General features: G+C 34.5%; 2 protein-coding genes across 2 annotated transcripts; one reads left to right on the top strand and one right to left on the bottom strand.

Annotated features, from left to right (window-relative positions):
- The first annotated feature begins 8,070 nt into the window (after positions 1 to 8,070).
- LOC143613026 (protein RBL-like) lies at positions 8,071 to 11,643 on the top strand. Its single transcript, XM_077086856.1, has 6 exons — positions 8,071 to 8,089; positions 8,168 to 8,287; positions 8,985 to 10,039; positions 10,115 to 10,313; positions 10,433 to 10,546; positions 11,126 to 11,643. The coding sequence occupies exons 1-6, from the start codon at positions 8,071 to 8,073 to the stop codon at positions 11,641 to 11,643; spliced, it is 2,025 nt and encodes a 674-aa protein (XP_076942971.1).
- Positions 11,644 to 12,548: 905 nt separating this feature from the next.
- On the bottom strand, positions 12,549 to 19,719 carry LOC143613027 (uncharacterized). The gene is made up of 16 exons (XM_077086857.1): positions 19,557 to 19,719; positions 18,478 to 18,717; positions 18,082 to 18,228; positions 17,710 to 17,788; positions 17,229 to 17,412; positions 17,086 to 17,151; positions 16,799 to 17,011; positions 15,932 to 16,138; positions 15,546 to 15,849; positions 15,210 to 15,369; positions 14,870 to 15,114; positions 14,539 to 14,594; positions 14,149 to 14,448; positions 13,662 to 13,781; positions 12,793 to 13,458; positions 12,549 to 12,713 (listed from the first exon to the last, which is right to left on the bottom strand). Exons 1-16 carry the CDS (start codon positions 19,717 to 19,719, stop codon positions 12,549 to 12,551), a joined length of 3,315 nt encoding a protein of 1,104 aa, XP_076942972.1.
- Between the last annotated feature and the right edge of the window lie 3,507 nt (positions 19,720 to 23,226).

Genomic DNA, 23,226 nt, shown 5'->3' with positions numbered 1-23,226 from the left:
TCACACAAATATAATCTTTGATCACTTAATATTCAAAATCTAGCTCGTGTGGTAGTGAGAGATCAAAAACAAATGCTTACCGGTAGAGCAATATGTTTTAGGTGACTGCAGTTTACAACTGCAAGAGTTTTATAGATCATCTTATAAGTTATATCTCCTGCAATCTCAAAAATGAATATAAAAATATATCTAAAAAATGTGTACACCTTCATAAGGCCTGTGCGTTAGTTGATAAAGCAATTGGTCAAAGACAAATGGGTCGTTTTTAATTTCTGCTAACTTTTTGTTTCAATCAAATTCCTTATATGCAATTACGCAATTGGGAATACCCTGAATCTGCGCTTCTAATTCTCAAAATACTCTTCGGATGCAAATGCCGGCTTGTATACAATCAGTGGCCATGGTGCAAACTGTTTAGTTAAAATACCCACTCATGCTATTTTCTCATTACATACGTTTTGTATTCAAATGTTAATATCAAACCGAAAACAACTAAAATATTACAAACCTCTATTCGAGATACAACCCACCCCTTTGGTCACTGAAATTGTGTCTTATCCGCCCCCTAGGTCGAAACACCGCGAGTTATGAGTTGGACGAAGTAAGCGAAATCAAATTAAGGGAGGTCAGATTGTGTCCTAGTTCATATCAACTAGAGGGGTAGAGAATCAATCTTGGTTTTTATCGAACGGTTTTCATTTAAATTTCACTATAGGCTTATCGAATGGCTGATAATCAATCTTGAATTTTTATCCGACGGTCAGTTTGAATCACCTTCTATGATATATATATATATATAATACTAATTATTATATACTTATATAATTTATAAATACATTAGACATGACCTATGTAATTTACTGTCTTTAAACCTTGGACGTCACTGGTTTCTTTCAAAAGACTTTGTTTATGTGTAAATCTAATTGCTAGTCGCGTCACAACCCCAATTTTATATGGGGCAACCTATATACACTCAATTATTGAAAAGCAACATGATAATGAAATAATTAATTATACTTTAATGCTATGTGAACTACTTATGAATTATTAATAATAATAATGTAACAACAACAGTAGTAGTAATGATAATGGTAATTTTTTATTTGTGGCCTACTGGTAAGAGGCTTGGGTCTTTAGTGGAGACTCAAGTTCGAATCATACTTGTGTCACATTTGGGTGGATATTGATATGAAGTATTTGAGCTAGGCCTTGTGCAAAGGTTGTCATTTCAAATCCTGAGCACACCCGGGTTTTCATCCCACTAAGTGTTATGCCAGAGAGTTCTATTTTTGTGTTGGCACAAGACTGTCAAGTGGCAGTCGGCGGTATGGTTTCTCGGGGGAACGCCCAAGCCAAACTCTGAAGCCAGCATGGGCCCGGTTAAGACAACACAGTCTGACCAGAGTGGGGCATCGGGGCTCTCTAACTTTAGAGAGTGCGGTAGCCTAAAGACAGAAAGTCGTCGTTTTAAAAAAAGTGATGATAATAGCATATCTAACTAATATATTAAAGCAACACTTGTTTTTCACATGGCTTTCAAATATGTCATCAACATGGGATGCCAATTAATCAATTTCCATTTATACATATTCCACCTAATTAATTAATTTTTTAATTATCATTCCTTCAATTTAATACATTTTTATGTTAAATCATATAGCAATTAATGCATATATATAACATTTAATATTTATTAATTACCTCAATTAAACCAATTATGACTTTCTTAAAATTATATTATTAACAATTTCTAATTACCTCAAGTTAGTAATTACCTAAGAAATAATAACTGGTTTCAATAGTTTGATCAATTTTCTGAATTTTTTGACAGATGTATTACGGGTCAAAAGTGTATAATCTAATATTAAAGCAAGACGATTTTTCACATGACATCATTCTAGGGCTTCTACATAGGATGTTACGTAGATGTCATGTAAGCAGCTTTCTATTTTATCATCTATTCTTCTAAACACAATATGGGACACGGACCTTTTAGTTATGTTGTAGCCCATGACTCAGTTTTTTAATCGCCCGTGTATCTCACGGGCTCTATCCTAGTTATAACATTATATCATAACAAATCATAGCACAGAATAACATGAAAATGAGATGACAGAAAATAGAATGACTGACCATAAAGTGGTATAAAACAAAACATATAACATAATAATATATATATATATATATATCTATATCTATATAATATATATGAAGCATGAGTTAGGGCAATGTTGTAAAAGTAGGTCTCCAAGACCGAGTACTCGCTACAAGGTATAGCACTGAGGGGAGTTTCTTGAACTCCGCCTGGTTACTGCGAATCGATCAAATGTGGTCAACCCTAGCCAAAATCACATCTAGTCGGTCAACTTGGGCCGATTTTGACTTAAAAAGAAAACATAATTCATAGTTCTATAATATTATAAAAAAATATTACATTTTTTAGTTAATGATTTAAAAATTTTAGAATTTAAAAATATATATTCTCTTATTTATATCGATATTCACTTATTTTGTTATAAATATTAGCATACTTATGATATTTGACATATATTTAATATCCAAAACTTAATTTTCTTTATATTCACCATTTCCGAGTACTCTCCAAGTACACCCAACTCCCAAGTCGACCGCCTAAGGTCCGCCTAGCGACTTTTGCAACCTTGGTTAGGGGTCTCTTAAATTTTAAGAGTATCAAACTTGTTGCTTTATGTACAAGTAATAATGCATATAATTTTGAGATTTATGAGTAAAATAGTCTTTAGTTCACAATGCCTTTTCTAAACTTTGATTTAGAACAAATAAATACAACTTTGGTCCATCAACTTCACTCAATATTTGTAAATTTATAGAATAGTTACACATATAACTCTTATTTTAAACCAACAAACCCCATGATCTTTTAACGGTCATAACTTTTTCACACCATAAAAACGAGCATTTTTATTCTCTTTAAGTTGAGTACGATATTGCTATACTTTTTAATTTTTTAAAACTTACATCTTACGTGATAGCGAGTTAGAACCGGCAATGAGTCAGGCGGGCTCGGGTCCTATTTAAGACTGGATTAGGGTAAGAAAGGGTCAATACAAAAAAATTGTTAACTTGGTTCGGTATGGGTTTAGGTTGAAAGGGGTAGAAGAGGTTCGAGTTAAAACGGTCGCTGTCGGAACATTATTCGGGTTAGCACGGGTTGGTTTAAAAAATGATTTATTTGTAATTATTGTATATTTCATATTTGTTTCTTGCTTTTAACCATCGGTTGCGCGGATGACATTCTTTACGCGTACCAACTCCAATTGCGTGTTCAATGCAGTTTTACGCACGTACCTACATCGGATTACACGCGCATAAGCGTTGTGTGACGCACTTACCAGCACTAGTTACACGCCTGATGTCGTGTTGTGCGCATATCATCATTGGGATTACATGGTTGCAGGTGTTTCGTTTCATTTCAAGGTTCCGCACATGTTAGCACCGGGTATACGTTCGATGCCGCGTTGAATACACTCTACCGCATCGCACGAGCACCATCTAGTAATATAAACATGCAAGTTAAATTATTTTTCTAAAAAGAAGAAAATAGGGAAGGGATTAAAGTGTAAGTTTTTAGGTGAGTCGTCAAAATCAGTATAGACGGTTGACATCATATTTAGAAAGACTCACTCATGTATTGGGATAGTTCTAAACACGGTTAAAAAAGTGCAAGTTTTTAAAAGGGAAAATAATATCACCCGATACATGGATTATCTTTAAAAGCAAACAATTTTTATAGAAAACAAACTCAAAAAATTTAAAATTAGAGCTTAAATCAATAATTTGCCTCAACCACGTGGAACATAAGTGTATTTTAGTCTAAAACAAAACTCCAATAAGATATTTATTTAAGAATTTAATGGTTCATTAAATAATAGCTACCGTTTTAAGTTTCTTGTCAATAACAAAGCCAAGCCATGAACCCAATCATCTTCTCTTTGAATTACAAACCGCCACATATCTAAAGCCATCATCTATGCAGTTCTCTGTAGTCACTTTGGCCATCTTCATGCTATTTGTCCCATTTAACGGTATACCGCCTTTCGTTTTCATAATTTGATGAATACACAGTTGTTTATTTGGAGGCCAAACATTTTCTTTTTGAAATTGGATTTCGATACTGTTTTTATGAAAATCCGCAGCACGTTCTTCTGTACGTTGGATTATTTACTATGTTTTGATATATATTTTTCATAAAGTTTGCAAACTAGTGATTTGGTGACCATATTTTCTATGTTTGACCTACAAAGTCAACTTTGAGCTAATGGGTGTGTAATTTTGCATGCATCATATCAACTACAGGTTGACTCCTTTTAAGTCAAAACACATAATTACAAAATTAATCGTGACATGTTTTTTTCAAAGTTACAGCTTTTTATACGTACATTGTATAACTTATCATCTTTCAAGAAAATTATAAAAAACTCAAAGGTCTGTGTGAATTCTTGTGATTTAAACTTATGACCTTGACCTCTAAATTCAACTAATAATGGGTTTTACATACATTTTATGATCAAGCAGGTGGGAATTGCAAGCTGGTCTTGATATGCAAGGATGAACATAAGGCGCCATCTTCGTGCTTGCCAATCCCGTGCGATCAGATGTGTGCATGGTTACACAGAGACGGATGGGAAAATGCAGTGATCAGGATATTATTGTATGCGAGTGTTTCTATGTTTGCTATAAAGACCTTCCCCCGCCTAGCTACGAGAATGTAGTTGGACTTAAAATTTCGACTTAAATCTTTTTCAACTTTTATGAGCAGTATGTTATGAACTAAACATTGGTTCTATTTTTTCTTTTGATCCAGTTTCTGGTACATAATGATGTGCAAACTGCAAGCAACACGCAAAATTGAAAAAGAAAAGACTATGTATATGTTTTAACAAACGCAATAAACTTAAATGGGATCAGTTTATCAATATATATTAAAAATCGACACGCTAAATATAACCTTCAACGAAATTGCATATGCAACCAAAGTATTAATTCGATAAAATAATTGATGTTGTAGACTTGACTAAAACAATGAAGAAAAACCATCAACATAGAATAAAAAATAAAAAAAACTCCTTGTTATAGTTTTGTTCTGGGTGATCCATATATTTACTGATTTTGTTAAACACAATTTCTAGCGGACATTTCTCTTTCTACTTGCACTCTAATTTTTTATAACCTAAATAGTTAAATGTTCATCCATTTAAGTTAACCTCTAGTTAAATTTGAAACATTTACGGTGCAGAATCAAATAGTTACGGTAAAACAGAGAAAGAGATCTCAAACATGAGAATAGAATTCTCTCTTAGATGGAGAGAATTTTTACATACTTAGACCCTTTAGCTAAAAAAAGAAAAAGAAAAAAAGAAAGCCTAATGCAGATTTACTTAATATCCCTTAGATCTTTTCCCTTTTTAAACAATGTATTAGAACTCATGTCAAATGTTAATGGCTCGTACAAAGTCTGAGTTTTAAATTTATAAAATGATTTTTATCTTAACTAGACCCCACACAAATAGGTAAGTATACATATCGTATATGTAGTATAGTATGGTAAGAACCAAGTATCGATTCACGAACACACTTGTTTAATTTTTCACCATTAAATCGTTGTATTTATTTTAACCAGAGGTAAACATCATAATAGTTTTGGTTTCACAAGTGAATTTTTAAAAGAAATTTAAATACGTAAATAAAAGATAATATTTTTACATTTTTACATTGATGATCAAGGATAAAAGTGTATCATCTTGGTTAAAACTTCTCTTAGCTTGGTTTAACGATTAATGGGTAAACATATGATATAAACTTGTTTTGGTAATTAAATGTGTGAATAATACATTATTTCTAAGTTATTTAATTAAAGAAATATGCATAACTTCATGATCTCCACTAAAACATTATTTTATGTAAACAAGTGGTTTACATTAAGTATTTATAAGATAACTTACTTTAAAGATGAGACAATCCCTTATATGACTAAGTGAATTGCCCTTGATATTTTAGTAAAAATTACTTAGTTAAGTTGTAAATGATTAACTTTGAGTTAACAAGTATTAACCCACACAACTCTTGGATAATTATAGAACTTTTGTAATAACCATCCAAGAGTTGTTTAAAATAGAGTATGTTGCACACTCAATTAACAAGTAATCAACCAATTTTAGTGGATCAACGTCAACAATCCGTTTACACATCATTGCCGACATTCCCATTTTAAAGATGATTACTTACTACTAACACTCCATTTGATCCATGCTTATATTAAGATTTATATTTTTTTTTCTCAACCAAGTCCTTACAAGAATGGCAGTTCTCCGGCTTATTATCAAGCTCGTTACTTGGTGTCTCTTTTAAATTTTATTATCCAAGGCCTCACAAAAGTGGCAGTTCCCCGGCTTATCGTCAGGCTCGCCACTTGGTGTATCTTTTAAGAGTATTTTAACATTCCTCATCAAGTGATAATTACAATATAACATTTACTTTTTATAAACCAATCACATGTTTTAACCAATAATATTAAACTTAATTAAGAATCATTATAAACCAAGATGATACTTTGAAAGTTTCGCCAATACTAAGCATAATGTTATACATCAAAGTAATATATACAAACATGATTAAATTAGAACAATTTAACCAATTTGAATGACTAATCTTTAATGCTAATGACTTCTTCCAAAAGGTTAAATCTTCTTCCAAATGGATGGGATAAATCCTCTGTTAATGGTGGGTTTGAACTACTCGATAACCAACACAATATGCGATCGTGGGTGTTACCCCCGATGGGATGAGCGGGTACCGGTACAGAGTCAGTATAGTATAGTGCCCAGGGGCGAAGCTCTTTGGGGACTCGGGGTGGCTCTGGTCACTGCCGTTTTTTCGGTTAGTAGGGTAAATTTCGCAATTTTTTCTGAAATTTTTTATAAGTATTAAACGCGGTCACTCCCGAGATATTTTTCCAAAATGCTACGGTCACCACTGATTTTTTTATATATATAATACCCCATCGTTTAATTTTTTTTATAAAACCTCGTAGTTTTTATAAACAAAAGTTACAAAATAGTAGTCAAATAGTTTAAACGATAACATATAAAAACGAGGATTGATTAGGGTTTGGATTTTGGAAACTAATAAACCTGTTACCTCACCTCACTTACGCCCTTGTTCCCACCAGAGACCACCATCCATTGTCATCCGTCATCCACCCCCTACCGCCCGTTGCTCAGCCTTGTCAGCAAGGTAATAATTCATCTTTGTGTTGTTGTTAAACATTGTATTGCATTTATATTGATTAATGTTCAAGGTTATAAAATTAGGGTTTGTAATTGTGGAATTGGGGATTTGGAGAAATTGATCAACTAAGCTTGTAATTGGTATTGTATGGTGAAATTTTAGTTTAATTCACGCTATTTAATCTTCTTAATTATGTAAGATGTCAGAAGAGTATCTCGCGAATAACTTTGTGGTTTACATAGAAAAAGAAATTGCTGAAACATTTGATTCGGGATCCAAAATTGAGTAATTCAAATGTCTTAATGGTCGTTGAGCTGCTTTGTAATTCTTCTTCTAGGTAGTCACCCTTCCCCTCGCATTATCATGAATATTTTAGCCATTTGTTGGTTAAAAAATTATCTAGTTTTTTTCTTCTTCTTTTTTTTTAAAATTTTAAGAACAATCGTTTAAATGAATGAAGAAAAATATAGATATATAGATGTCATATTGTTTGATCCGACACAAACCGAATAATCGACACGAACCAAATCGTCAACCCGAAAATCTTTGGGTCTGTGACTTCGGTCCTCGGTGACGAAACCCAAGCTTCGCCACTGATAGTGCCGGTATTGAAAGTAAAATTCCAGAGAGTCGGCCTGGTCGTTAAGGTTAGTCTTGTCACATGTGACATGACATGTCGTCGTCTTAAACCTTTTAAACTTTACAAACCCCTTTCTTTTCCGGAGACACCTTATCGGCGGCAATAACCCTACATCAGGAAACCTTGGACAAATGCAGACTCAATCCTCTTTGTAGCTAATTGCCATGGATGTGCCGACTATAGGTATGAATCGTTTGCATTCTTAATTAATTAATTATGTCTGTCTTGTTAATTAAAGTGTTTATTATTATTATTATGAAGATCCGTTGCAGGGGGATTTCCCGGAAGTAATAGAAACGTATTTGAAATATGCAAGTGGTGCTGGTGCTGGTACTGTTATGCAATGCGTTGCCTTCAATCGCCGTGGCACTCTTCTCGCCGGTAATAATAATAATAATAATAATAATAATAATAATCTATTATCACCCAGTGATTATTCTTCCACGTGCAAAATGTTTAAACTAGCCCTAAATCAGCCTGGAACATGTCTAAAAATGTTTATTCAATGTAACACTGACTATGCATATATCATAATTCAAATGTATACGTAAGTCCCCAGTGAGGATCAAATATTTTGCCTATAAAGGTTTTTATTTCATCTCAAACCAACTCCGGTTGAAATCATTCCTACCGCCTGTCCAACTATACCATCTTAGCTTTTAGGTTTACTTTGGCTTTACAGTTTTAGGTTCGACTCCAACGCCGTTGAAATGAGTTCAATCAGAGCTCGTTTGAGCTGCTTTCGATCCAAAACAAAAATCCTTTTTAGGCTACTTAGGTAAAATAAAATAGACTTTTTAGGGGATCCTTCTCCGGTATACATAAGTCCCTAGTTGCCTATAGTGCATTATTCAAGAACCCCAAATAGAGCTGTTTAAAACTTGTTCTCAACTTCAGATCTTTTCTTTTTTTTTGTCAAGATACTAATATATCATCAAGGTTCAATCTTTATATCTTAAAGTCAGTAACTTGTATGATTATAAACTCACTTAAAACACCACTTTCCTCTAACAATCTTTCTAATTTATTAATTTTGATTATTAACTCTCTGTTTATGGTCATTGTTTTCTTTTTTCAGCTGGGTGCTCTGATGGCAGGTGTGTTGTATGGGATTTTCAAACCAGGGGAATCGCTAAAGAACTTAATAATAATGATTGTGTTGCTGCCATAACTAGCGTTTGCTGGTCAAAAAATGGTCATTACATACTCGTTTCAGCTGCTGACAGTACTTTAACACTTTGGAACGTATCAAAGGGCAAAAAGGTCTTTCAAACAACACTCCAACAAACCCACCTGGAAGCCCGCCTGCATCCTGGCGGCTCCGGTTCTTCACCGCCATCTCTTTGCCTAGTTACTTCTTCATCTTCCGCTCCTATTATACTCGATTTTCATACCCAAATCACAACCGTGCTTCCAATATCATCACCAGATAATAATGGCACCCACGATTTTTCAAATGGGTATGCCCATTATACCCCTATTGAAGCTTGCTTTAACAAGTCCGGGGATCTGGTTTTCTTAGGAAATTCTATAGGTGAAATTCTGATAATCAATTATAAAAGTAATAAAATTTGTGGTGTTATTCAAATTCAGGGCGGCGCAGGGGTAAAGGATATAGTATTCAGTAGGAACGGACAGCATCTCCTTACAAATTCTAGTGACCGCATAATTAGGGTTTATGAGAATCTTTTGCCCTTGAAAGATTCACTTAAATTCTTCGAAGTAAATGAAACGGAGAACTTAACATCGGTTGGATTAAAGTGTTTATCGCTTGTTCGTGAGTTTCAAGATTCAATAACGAAAGTGCACTGGAAAGCACCATGTTTTAGTGGTGATAGTGAGTGGGTTGTTGGGGGTTCTGCTAGTAAAGGAGAGCATAAGATATATATATGGGGTCGGGATGGGCTTCTTGTGAAGCTTCTAGAAGGTCCAAAGGAAGCTTTGGTGGATTTGGCCTGGCACCCGACTCAACCGATTGTTGTTTCTGTGTCGTTAATGGGGTTGGTTTATATTTGGGTTAAGGATTATACCGAGAATTGGAGTGCTTTTGCTCCCGATTTTAAGGAACTTGATGAAAATGAGGAGTATGTGGAACAAGAAGATGAGTTTGATTTGATTCCTGATTTTGAGAAGGTAAAGTGGATTGCCAAATATCATATTATGTCAATTATATTCTATTTTTATTTATTTATTTATTTATTATTTCAGGTGAAAGGATCATGTGTAGATGAAGATGATGAAGTTGATATTGTTACAATTGAGAAGAACTCGACTTTTAGTGACTCGGATATCTCTCAGGAAGAATTATGCTACTTGCCAGCCTACCCTTTCCCCGATGTTCCTGAGAAGCTTCTAGAAAGCAATAGTTCTGGATCCTCACTTTTAAATGACTCAAGTGAAACTGAAGGTAACAATATATGCTCATGTTGTAGATCAAGATTTTTAACGTGTAGAAAAGAAATGATTACATTGGATTTTATGGGTTTGAGATTAATATTATTTCTTGTTTGTGAATATGTGATGCAGTTGTGGAGATTGAGTACACAGGTGGGCCCGACTTGAAAAAAAGAAAACGAAAGCGATCAAAGAAGCTGTTGGAACTGCAGGATTTGAAGGATACACAGAAAGCAATAGTATCAGGTAAATCTTTTTGATTTAAAAGTTATATTCATCTTTTACTTTCTAAGTATTTGAAGTTCTTAGATAATTTACTTAACAGTTTATGATTAAGCTATTAGTTTTAGAAAACTTAGACAAAGAATGAGATAAGTTTTGAAATTTGCTTTCAAGGTTTATTTAATTATGCGTTTTGATCATTAAGAAATACGAGTGAACTATTTTTCTTCTCAGAATTCACTCGTTTGTACTCCTGGGTCAAATTTGGTCAAAATTAGGGTTTGTAGGAGACTGACATGTAAAAACAATCAAAGGGATGAAGAAATTATGAAGATTCACTTGATAAAAAGGTTGATATATATAGCAGATTATAGAGACGCAACTTCTGGTTGTAAGTCAGCTTATTTGGCCTCGCGCACGTGATGTGTGTGCCTCTCCTTTTGGGACCTAAACGCCTCTGAGCGCCTCACGCTTTTTTAAACCAAGATAGAATATTATTGTCTACAAATAAAGTATTTTGAAATCCAGTTTTTGTAGTTAAACTAGTTTTTATTTTTGGAATCACTTGATTTTACTTATTGTGTTTTGATTTTAATCATGCAGACTGTAGTTACAAGGAGAGTTTTTCAACTTCAGAACCAAAGAAACCTAAATCCACCTCTATGGTTTGGAATCATTTCAAAAAAATCAAGAAACCAAACAAAAGCGTTGTTGCAGTATGTATTTATTGTAGTGCAAACTTTGTTGCGGGAGATGCTAGAACTAGTAATTTGAGGTGCCATCTTAGAGGAGAACATGCAGAACTCGTTTATCCAGAAGGATGCAGTTACAATGATATTGAGTCAACTACGGATGAGTCAACCTCAGATGACGAGTCAGTGGAAGAATACGAGAAAGTCAAACCCACTTCTGAGAAAGTCAAATATGCTCCCTCGAGAAAGCAAAGATCCAAGGTTTGGAATTATTACAAAAACCTCAAGAAACAAAACGAAAGTGTTGCGAAATGTAACTTTTGTCATAAAAGATATGTTTCTGGATCTGCTGTCGGAACTAATCATTTGTGGCGCCATATTAAGAGAAAACATGCAAAAGAGGCGGGACTCGCTCCTGAGAAGAAATGATTTATGTGTATTACAATGGCGGAAATTATGCTACCGAGTATCCGATTTTGATTGATATTAGGAGAGGATGTGATGGTAGTTTGCGGCATTTGGTATATCTTTAAGTTGGTAACTTAAACATGTTTGTTTTATTGCTCATGAAATTGATTATCAGAGTAGATATTTTATAATAGGTGTTTTTGGATATTGATTAAAAGTTTCGTTGATGATTTGATAGTTTGTAGCTCCTACGGAAGTTAATATTTATTGGTTATTATTAAAGTTATAGAATTGTTAGAAGTGTAGCTGAGTATTTCATATTTGAAGTTGGTTTCAGTTGAATTTAAGATTAGGTTTGGGTTAATCTAAGTGCTCCAAATGAATGGACTGAAGGCTGTCCATTTTCATATTCTTTGAATAACATGATGCCAGGAATATAAACTAGTCGAGCCCAAGCTTGAGCTCGGCTCGCTTAACATACGAGAGTTCGAGCTCAAGCTTGGCCAGTTTCAAGCTCTTTGTTTAAACCTCAAGCTTATTAATTTACCAAGTTTATTTGTATGCTCGAGCTCGTTTAAGTTTGACTCGATTGAGCTTTTAAGAAGCCAATCTCAAGTAGCTCACGAGTAGCTTGACTTGTTTTTTAATCAGCTTTTGCAGAAATAAGACTATTTTCAATACACCCTCAATTCTATTTTCGATTGTAATCCATAATAAAAGATTATTTAGTCATTATTTAAGCTTAATATTAAAAAAATAAATCATTCTAAACATCAAAAACCAAACCAAATACTAAACTGTCATGTTGTTCAGCCAGCAAGCTAAACTAACAAAGATACCAGATTATTAACTTATTCCAGCCATTATTATATGAGGCCTAGCATTATTGACTTGTTGACCCTGCGAACCGAATATTAACAACGGTCTCAAGACCGATTGCTATAAACATCATGGGGAGATGTAGCAGCAGTTACTGGAAAGAATCTAATGGAGAAAGTGCAGGGTGAAGGAGGAATCAAGTATTTCTCATGAACCGCAGGGGACCAGCTATCGTCACCACCTATGCCCATATGCTTGTGGTCAAGATGCACCTGCGAGTCAATCAATGCGGGTCAACCAACGAACCAATAAGAGTACAATACTACAAAATGGAAACAAAAAAAATGTTACCTCAATGTCATCTCCTTTCACAAGTTCTTCCTTATGTGTCGTGCGATCAAGCTCACTTGTGCTATAATAACTTGCATTCATTTGCATCGGTGGAGAGTCATTATAAACCGAAGCATAGATACCTGAACCTTGATCATTTTGGAATGTGACCCATCTAACATCGGCCCGGCCTGCACATTCTCCAGGAACTATGTAAGGAACATGCAACTCATCCACCTTTTTCTCATAGAATCCCACGTGAGCAGCCGCTTTTCGATCTGGGTAACATTCAAACGGGCCCCGCCCATACCACTTAACAGTGTTTACCGCTTTCTCCAAATGGAATTCGATCCCGACACGCGGCAAAGGTGGGAGATCGGATCTTGGTTTTACATGGGTAACCAAAAGAACGTCTCCCGAGCCACAAAATGAGTATCTCATGTCGACTTTGAAAAGGCTTTCGGTTTCATTGGCCTTTGAAAAACCGTTATACACGACGGTTACTTCTAGAAGCTGGTCTGTAATCCTTTTAACATTTGAGCTTTCTTTAACGAAGAAGACGCTATCGAGATTCGCAGCTTTCCACTTTGAAAGATAACTATTATCTTCTCCTCCTTTGTCATTGTCGGTTGGTGCACGCCAGAAGCACGGTGTTACGCCTTTAACCATCACGGGAACTCCTTCAACCTATCGTTTATCACCATCAAACATGTTAATAATATTAACTGCTAGCTATTATTGTCTTCTCTTCCATTGTAATCACAGCTTTCAGATATACCATTTCCCGGTTTCTTACAAGACAAAACATAAAACGAGTTTTATGGAGTTTTTGGGTATTAGTTACTAAAGTTATTAAAATGGCATGTAATGCAACAAAAACGAAGTAATACCGTCCAGCTCTCAATTGCACCCGACTCTTTGTTGAAGGTTATCTCTGAGACGTTCTGGCGGATGGTAAGTTTATGGTCTATGATTTCATAATTTAATGCGACTTTTTTAACCTTCGGGGCCTGCAAGTCCAATCAGAGAGGGTAAAAAGGTCTTTTAACAAGATTACAAGAGCAAGCATACCATTAAATATTACTATAAAGTACAATGTAATAGTCTCAATAGAAAATATAGCGGTAGTGATTTCGACCTGTTTACTTATGAACAGGCCGACACGGGTCATGCTTATCACTAACAGGCCAAAGGGTGTCCAAAGTGTACTTTTTTCCATAAAATATCATCAAATGGTACCAAAGGTGCCCAAGTGTATTATTATTCCATAAATGTTAATTAAAAGTTTCATTTTTGGATAAAAAGTGGCGAACTGACCCGTACAATAATTCACCAGTTTGGACGGGCCCGTTTTGTAAGTTCTATGTAACTACTTACAGGGGAGATGAAGTCTTTGTTCAAAGGCAGCTCGATTTGTTGAGACGACACGACATGACCAGATGGAAGCCATCGTGTGGGCTTTGAAAGAGTTGCAGTAATGATCACAAAGGTTTCAGCAGCAGAGGATGAGGCCCATGACGAATACCACGGGCTGGATTCCCGTTTGATATCATAACTACTTTGTGGATCTAATATTGGTACAGCGAGACTTCCTGAATCAAGTTTGCATCCATCACCTTCAATCACCCAACTATACTCTATCCCTTCACTTGTTTGAAAGAAATTGGCGTTTGTGATCTATTAACAGAAAAATGTGTGATCAAGTTAGTAACATGTGCTTCATAAATTGATTAGAATGACAGATAGAATTAGGAACAGAAGCAGTACCTTAAATAAGCCATCGCTGAACGACATTTTAATTGGTTGATAGCAATATTTGACCTCTGAAAACAGATAAACAAAAGAGCATGTTATTTGGACCTATAAGTGCAATGCGATATTAGGGAGTCACTACATGATATTTTGACTGCTGTGTAGCCGTGTAGGGTGCATACGAGCCAAAGCGCTTATTAGCTACTCGAGATTGGCTCATTAAAAACTCGAACCAAGTCAAGTTTAAACAAGCTCGAGCTTAGTTAGAGCCTAAACTTACCCAACCCGTCCCACCAGACCATTTCACCACCCATACAAAATACTAAGCAAAAGATATAGTAATCACCATGTAGTGCAGGATGAGGGGTCCGATCGGGCCATACGAGACCATTCAAGCAAAAATTTAAATCATTTGGGGTATCTCCAAAGTCGCCTCCACAAGCCCAAAACTTGCTACCATCACTACCTTCTTTGAGTAGACCCTGGTCAACCCAATCCCAAATAAACCCTCCTTGGAGACCAAATGTGCTATCAATGGCTTCCCAATATTCATGAATGTTTCCATTGCTATTACCCATGGCATGTGAATACCTTATAAATTATATAAAGTCAACACAAATAAGAACTATTAAAAAGATAAATAAATTTGTTGCTTCTTTATATAGATCATTAAAATGTGAACTTACTCGCACAATATCAGTGGTCTCGTTTCAGTTGGATCTTTTGCTATCTTAACACAGTCCCAAATACGCATGTACATAGGACATATAATGTCAGTTGATGGGGTCCGCGATCCGCCACCTTCGTAGTGTACAACTCGTGATGGGTCCTTTCCACGTATCCACCCTGAAAAGTGAAAACCATCAAACGAATTGAAAGTCGCATAAAGCAACTGTTAGCACATAAAACCTTCTAAATCATTTTATTCAAAAGAACCAGGCATGCTTGGCAAATCAGTTACTGAAAAAAAATTCACATGTTTCGGGCCCACCCATTAATATTTGAAAGGTAGACAGTCTTACCAGCAAGAGCAGCATGATTTGGTCCATAGCTTGCTTCATTTCCTAAAGACCAAGAAATAATGCATGCGTGGTTTTTGTCTCTTTCCACCATGCCAATAACACGGTCCAACATAGACGAGGCCCAAACCGGTTCTTGAGTTGGATGCTTGACATCGTGAGAAAGATCAAAACCGTGTGTCTCGATATTGGCCTCGTCTATCATGTACATTCCAAACAAATCACATAACTCGTACCATCTTGGATGTTGAGGATAATGACTGTTTCTAACAGCATTGATATTATATTCTTTCATTAAAACCAAATCCTATATCACAAAAATGATAATAGTTATGTATCAAATGTATTGCAAGAAAATGAATATACAAAAAAAAATAACAAAGTGTTACCTTAACCATGCAAGATTCAATGTTCGTCTTTCCTATACGAGGATGATGTTCATGCCTGTTTACACCTCTGATAACAACCGGATGCCCGTTAACAAGTAACTGTTTTGGGGCTTTTGAAATCTTTCGGATGCCCACTTGGCATGATTCACAATCGATTATATTACCTGATGCGTCTTTCAGGGCGACTACTAAAGTATAGAGATTCGGCTGTCACAAAATCTAGTGTTGTTAGAATGAATAATTTAAGGGTTCCAAATTTAGTTAATTTACTTATGAACGGATTGATTCTGGATTTTGGGTTACGCTACATCTTTGACGGGTCAAACATAGTTGCTCGTGAGCCTAGTTTCTCGTGAATGAGCCTACTCAAGATCGGCTCGCTAAAATCTCAAATCGAGCCGAGCTTAAACAAGCTCGAGTCTAAAAATACGCTAGCAAACGAGCCTGAGCCCAAGCTTCATCTATCGAGCTCAAGCTGGCTCACAAGCCTGTTATTTATATAAGTTTTACTTAATATTACATATATATACATCTATGATAAAAATAACTAAATACTATTATGTTGCATATAAAACATATGATTAGAATATAAATTAGAGCCAAGCCTGAGTCGAGCTCGAAAAACTACTCATGAGTTAAGCTCGAGCTTTAGAATAGAGCTCGAAACAAGCTCAAGCTTTAGTAAGTTAAATGAGCCAACCTCAAGCCTAGTTTTGACCCATTACTCACCGAGCCGAGCTTGAGCCTAGTTTTGACCCATTACTCAACAAGCCGAGCTTGATCTTGATTCAAATATGTAAAAGGAGAAAAAGAAAAAACAATCTTTTCTTGTTGTGTTAAAAGTAATTGGTTGATTGGATAACTCACTTTCTCTGCAGACCAAAGCTTGGGATTTTGCAGTTTTCCAGTTAGTTGATACCCGTGAAACCGATATTTAGGAGGGGGTTGAAGCTCTAAATGTGCAACATCAGTTGACAGCAGATTAGTACCCTCATCTCCACTAATATCAAACAGTGTGACTTCAATTTTGACTTCTGTGTTGACAATGGCCTCCGTTGACTTATCAAGTATCACTTCAACCTAAAGCATAAAAGATCAGAATTCAACCAGCATATTAAAAGGTAAATGCAAGAAACTAGACCCAACGATTTTACCTCTAGATCTGCATAAGCATAATTTTCCGCTAGATTTGAAGTGAAGAAATAGTCTGCAATGAACACCTGAACGCGTGCATAATGTATTAAAAAGTTTTCGTTATTAAATAACTATTGGCTTAATTTTGGTTCATATTAGAAACCTTTGGTTTGGATAAAAGCAGCACGTCTCGATGAATGCCAGACAACCACCAATGATCTTGATCTTCAAGATAAGAACCGTCACTCCATCTATATACTTGCACCGCTATAACATTTTGCTTGTCAGATCCACACTCGTGACAGAAATCAGTGATTTCAAATTCAGCTGGTAGTCTACTGTCTTGACTGACCAAACATCAAAACCAATAAAGCATGTCAAGATGAATGTGTTGCAATATGAATCTTTTTTGTTAGCACTTATAAACAATAAATGTGTTAGTACTGATTATTAGAATAACAAAATGAGATGATATAGCAAGTTATATGTGTTAAAAGATAGACTTTTGACAACTTTCAACCCGTTTTAACATATTTGGGCCGTTTTATAGACCCTTTCATTAGTAAATGGGTTGAAATTGGCAAGTTTATAGCAGAATAACTCATCAAAGGTTACTTCAAAAGCATGCATGATAAAACCAAAACCTGTATCCAGCAAGGGACCCGTTAATCCAAACATGGAAAGCAGAATCAACAGCTTCAAAGTGTATTAATATCCGTCGACCTGACAAATATCAATCAAGAGCTTTATGGCATGTTCAAATACAATCAAATGCACACACATATTTTGACTATATATAAAACTGCCACTCTTGTGAAAATAAATTAACCATCAAGAAAATAGGTAACTAAAGAAACTTGAAAAATAAAAAAGAAAAATATGCAATTTTCACTAGACGTTCCAAAATGCAAACTATTGCAACTTTCATGGGATGGGGAATGAAATTTTAAATTTATTATATAATATATGTAGAAAACAGAAGAAAAAAAAGTGATAATCTTAAATCAGGAACTTACCCTCCCAATCTTTAGGAAGTTGAAAATATGTCCTGTAGCAGCCGGTAGGATTATCATCGGGAACATGTGGTGGATCAAGTGGAAACGGATATATTACATTTGTATATATGGGTCGGTCAAACCCGTGCATCTGCCAATTCGATGGTACTGTCCAAAAAACAAGTGACAGTTAAAAGTTGTAGTAGAGCAATCATAAGAAACAGAAAGAAAAAAAGAAGTCATACATATCTCAAATTACATACTACCAATTTTTTTTTCAAATAATCTGCTTAATGCTATCAATATTTGCCATACAACTGAGCTTTTGTACAATTCTTTTTATTTAAAAGCAACTCAATTGACATTATAACTTTAAATATGGATTCTTTAATAATGGAATAGTAAATTAGAATCTACCTGGTATTGTTTCCCATGTAGAATCTTGAAATGCTGCATCTTGGAAATCTGAAGGAGCAGTGGTAGGACTTTGAGCAAGGAAGAATTTCCAGTTACCAGATAACGATTTCACAAAAGGCAAATCTTTAACCCAATTTTTGGCACATTCAAGTGAAGCAGAAACAGCATCATCGTCCCAGACTGCTGATTTTGCAACAAGAACGTCCACTTTGTTTCGTTCATGCCAGTATTTTAAAGAACCTACAAAGGAAACAGACACAAACATATTATACGCATTTGACCATAAGACTTCCCAAGCTGTAAAGATCCAAATTATAAACAATGTATTGTGTAAAATGATATAAAAAAAAACATATAATATTGGAGTGCATTGTCACATCTTTTCTGCATATGTTTTGTCGACCCATTTCGCAAATTTTTAAAAGTTTGAAATTGACAGCCACATAAAGGAATCATGCTAATGAACAAAAGGCATAGCTCAAGAAGCTTTATTAGTATGCAAAGGTGAACCTTAATTTAAAAGTTAGAACCTTTATATTATCATTAACAAGTTTCAACCCTTTTAAGCATGCCAAAATGGACGGTTTGATGATATAACCTATAACCAATATGTCACTTCTACCATATATTAATAAGCTGGTATCACTTCCACATTTTCAAAGTCATTAGCCAATCCAAAGTGGCAAAAAGAAGAAGAAAGATCATGTTTAAACTTTTGGGGACAACCATATTACTTCTTTAAACTAAGATCACAAGTTTTTAAAGTCGACCATCATATCAAGATGTCGGCTTACTCAACTCACAAATTTCATGAATTTTGTTATGTTTCAACAAGGTTAATCTCCTAAAGATCCATGCGACATAGAGCCACTTAACCGGTTGATAAACATAAAGCAAAAAGCTTCAAAAGGTTAGATTGAAGAAAGTAAATGTAACAATCTTTTGTAGGCTGACCTTTGACTAACCAAACTACAAAGCTAAGTAGTAACCAGATCCAAAGTATCAGATAAGTAATAAAAAACCCAACATAACATAAAAGTCAACGTCTTCTTGTCATTAAAAAAAAAAAAAAACCCTACCTTCAACAGTATCATGACAATGGAGAGAAACATGAGAATTCCTCTTCCTCCATTTAATAAAAGATGGATCCTCCCACACCTTATAATAAGAAGAATCACCATTACTTGAATTCACAATCAACTTATTACCCACAACCATAGTTGCTGTTGCTGAAGCAGCCATCAATAATCTTTATATTTTACACCCAGAAATCAAATTCAAAATCAGGGGTTAGAATTAAAGAAAATCAATAAAGAGTATGATCATCACGAGAACATGCGATTGAAAAATAATAATTAAAAAGAAAAAAAAAAAAGATGAGTAGTACTGACCAGTATGGTAATGGCGGAAGTGGACAGTGAGACAAGTACAAGTGATGTAAACCCCAAATATGTGTTTGTGTTTGTGTTTGGTTGATTTGAGGAAAAGATCCAGTATGAGTGAATGTTGGATTATGCACGGATCAACTCCTTTTGCCTTCCTCTTTGCCACGTCATATTATTATTATTATTATTATTATTATTATTATCTTCTTTTATCCAACCACAAATATGGTAATTAATTAAAACACTTAAAGTTAAAAATACTATTATATTTATCAGATTATAAATATATTCACTTAAAACATCTAAAATCATTATTTAAATACAAGTTTATAATACTACTTGCCATAGCAAACATAAAACACTTAAAAACTTCCATGATCATGATAAAAACATGAGCATGTGAAAGCTTATTGTAATGTTATGTGTAACAAATGGATATGCATGATTAGATTATGTTTTATTTGTAACCTTTTTTATTCGTATTAGTAGGGCCGTCTCTGAGAATTCAAAGTCTCTTAAGACTTTGTGCGAGAATAAAATGGGTCTCAAGGCTGTGTGTTTAAGCGTACACAAAATTTAGAAAAATAATTTTGAAAAGATGATACTTCGATGCATTATCTATTAATACATAAATGATTTATAATTCTTACAGTTTTTTTAGTCTCTTGCATAATGCGTTAAATATATATTTTTGAAAGCTAAACTTCTTTTAGCGCCTTGCATCATCTATTAATATATAAATAAATGTGCAATTCTTGAAAATTAAACTTCTTTAGTTTATCAAAAATAAAAAATAAAAAACCCTATTGTTTTTAAGTTTTTTTTATTTAATTCCAATGTTCTTTTAAATAGATAATTCCACAAATTAAACATTTAACTAAAATAAGAGAAAAACAAATTAAGCAATAAACACTAAAGTAAATGATGAAATTAATAATATGATAAACACGAAATTAATGAAACAGATTGAAGAATACTAAATGATGAAATAAATAATGTGATAAACACATAGATTAATGAAACAAATTGAAGAATAAAGCGTTATTTAAGTAAATTTATTTATTATTAAATAAAATTAAATCTACACTTCTAATTAAATAAAAAAATGAAAAAAAACGCCCATAAGGTTACTTTTTTGTTTGATTATGGTCAGACTTCAAAATTAAAAAGTCCAAAATACTCAATAGCAAAAATACTGTTTTGCTCCTAATATGCATCTTCTTCCTCATACGGTCCTGTAACTCATGTCGGTAGAAAAAAAAATGGAAATACACACACTTCACTCTCTTTCATCTCAAATTTGCTACCAACCATGATTTTTGGGGTCAAACGAAACACAACAAAGTTATATTTAAATCTTCTTATTATTTAAAAAAAAAATATAGGCCTCTCGGAAATTGGGCCCTGAGCGATGACACACCTTGCACATGCCCAGGGCCGGCCCTGTGTATCAGTGTATATTGTTGACTAATAAGTTTTATATTACTTGTCATTAAAAAAGAAATCTTTTATTTTATAAAAAATTAATTATTGATAGATATTTAGTCAAGACGTCACCTTATAGAACATCTCACATGAAACTTGTTCGAGTTATTTAGGCAAGGCCTATGAAGGCTTCGCGTGACGTGAACCGACTTAAAACCGAAAAAATTAGGGTTAATCACTATATAAACCCATCTAAACCCCCATTCGTCATACCATTAATTCCAGAAGCAAAAGGGGCAGCTTAGGGCGATTTCCCACCATTTCGAAGCTTTTGATTAATCTTGGATTCATATGTTCGTCAAGATAAGTTGTTTTGATATTATGTCAATGCTCGGCTAAACTTTCTTGTTCATTCTAGGGTAAGGTTTTGTGTAATTCTCCTTAAGACCAAATTCCTTATGGTTAATGTTTAGAACTTGATTGAGTTTATTGCTTGTATCTTGTTCAATTATTGCTTGGTTGTTTAAACAGTTTATGTTGTTGATTATTAATTGTCGCATCATTTGTTTGGTTCTGTTCGTATACACTTAGGATTGGCTCTTGTGTCATTGAACTAGTAATCATCGGTCTTTGCAAATTAATTGATTTTCATAACATAAATTGGTAATTGGGTAGACTAAGTTTAATTGTGTCAACAATTTGGTTAAGGTATCATTTGTCATCACAATCAAACTAATAGGTTAGCAATTACTGCGCAATTAAGCCAGTTAAATCTGTGATTAAGATAAATGTCACATTACCCGAACCTAGAATGAATACTTTTCCATAATATTGTCTACAAAATCTTTTTAAGTAATTGTTTAGTTTTAATTAATCTTATTCAAAAACTGCTTGACATCGTCTGTCCGACTTTAGTTCAATAATTATTTTAGTAATATTTATATTAGCACTTTTCTTGAGTTCATGTGGAGACGACCTTACTTACCCGTACTAGTTATAGGTATTTAAATATTTTAATTGATTGTTTGAGTATACCGCGACAGCCTACGTCAGAACCTGCGAAAAAGAAGAAGTCGAAAAAGCGGGCCCCTAAAGAAACCTAGCGCGAAACCGTTGAATCTTCGCTTCGAGAAAAGGTTGTCATGTGAAACACTACCAAAGAAGTCGCTTTGGCAAAAGATTGGGTTAGCGAAAATGAGAATGCGTCAAGGGGTACTGTTTACAACTTTATAATTTTTTTTAACGATTTCAATTGCTTAACTTTTTTATGTTTTATATTTTATTTATATGTTACTAGGTAACGCACAAATGGGACTGAGTTTTTGGAAGGCCGTCACGCTTAAATATCATGAAATTTTACAAATCCCGACGTATTGGACACATGGTTCTATAAACGGAAAGTGGAGGGAGATGAATAAAAAGGTGGGATGGTTTAACAATCTTTACATCAACGCCAAGAATAATGACGTCGATATTTACAAGTTGGTAAACAATCGATATGTTGCCAAACATAACATGTCTTTCCTTACCCATAAGTTTGAGAAATTGTTCAGTTGTGTTCTAAGTGGCATTCGGTGCCGAACGAGGTTGAGTCGGTGAAGCAGACAAAAACGGCCGAAAGTGTAGACTTTAGCACAGGTGGTTCGGATGCCCGTTGTAACCAAGATCTTAATATGGAGTTTAACGATGGCGATCCAGCTGAACCAGAACGCCCGATTAGAAGGGACAAGGCAAAGGCAAAGGCAAAGGGAAAGGGAAAGGGATCGTCTTCAACCGACGACCCGAAATTGAAGTTTATAAAGGATGAGTTTACAAATTTTAAAAAGTTGCAAATTGAGAAGATGAAAATGAGGCAAAAAATAAGCGAAGATACGGCCGAGATAGAACGGGACAAACTTTATTTAATGGAGGCCACACGGAAAGAAGAGGCCGAGCGGAA

The sequence above is a fragment of the Bidens hawaiensis genome, unplaced genomic scaffold, assembly GCF_021521415.1.
Source record: "Bidens hawaiensis isolate Kalapana, Puna unplaced genomic scaffold, B.hawaiensis_p1.1 tig00036414_1, whole genome shotgun sequence".
Classification (NCBI taxonomy): domain Eukaryota; kingdom Viridiplantae; phylum Streptophyta; class Magnoliopsida; order Asterales; family Asteraceae; genus Bidens; species Bidens hawaiensis.
Note: the sequence above shows the minus strand (reverse complement) of the source record. Positions and strands in the feature narration are given on the sequence as shown.

Bases quoted from the DNA above. Each gene is read 5' to 3' on its own strand.
- LOC143613026 (XM_077086856.1), top strand. The intron at 10,314-10,432 runs GTAACAATATAT...TATGTGATGCAG, and splicing joins TGACTCAAGTGAAACTGAAG to TTGTGGAGATTGAGTACACA. The intron at 10,547-11,125 runs GTAAATCTTTTT...TTAATCATGCAG, and splicing joins ACAGAAAGCAATAGTATCAG to ACTGTAGTTACAAGGAGAGT.
- LOC143613027 (XM_077086857.1), bottom strand. From the start codon at position 19,719: ATGGCTGCTTCAGCAACAGCAACTATGGTTGTGGGTAATAAGTTGATT. The intron at 15,850-15,931 runs GTAACACTTTGT...TTTGTGATATAG, and splicing joins TTGAATCTTGCATGGTTAAG to GATTTGGTTTTAATGAAAGA. The intron at 12,714-12,792 runs GTAACATTTTTT...ATTGACTCGCAG, and splicing joins TGAAAGGAGATGACATTGAG to GTGCATCTTGACCACAAGCA.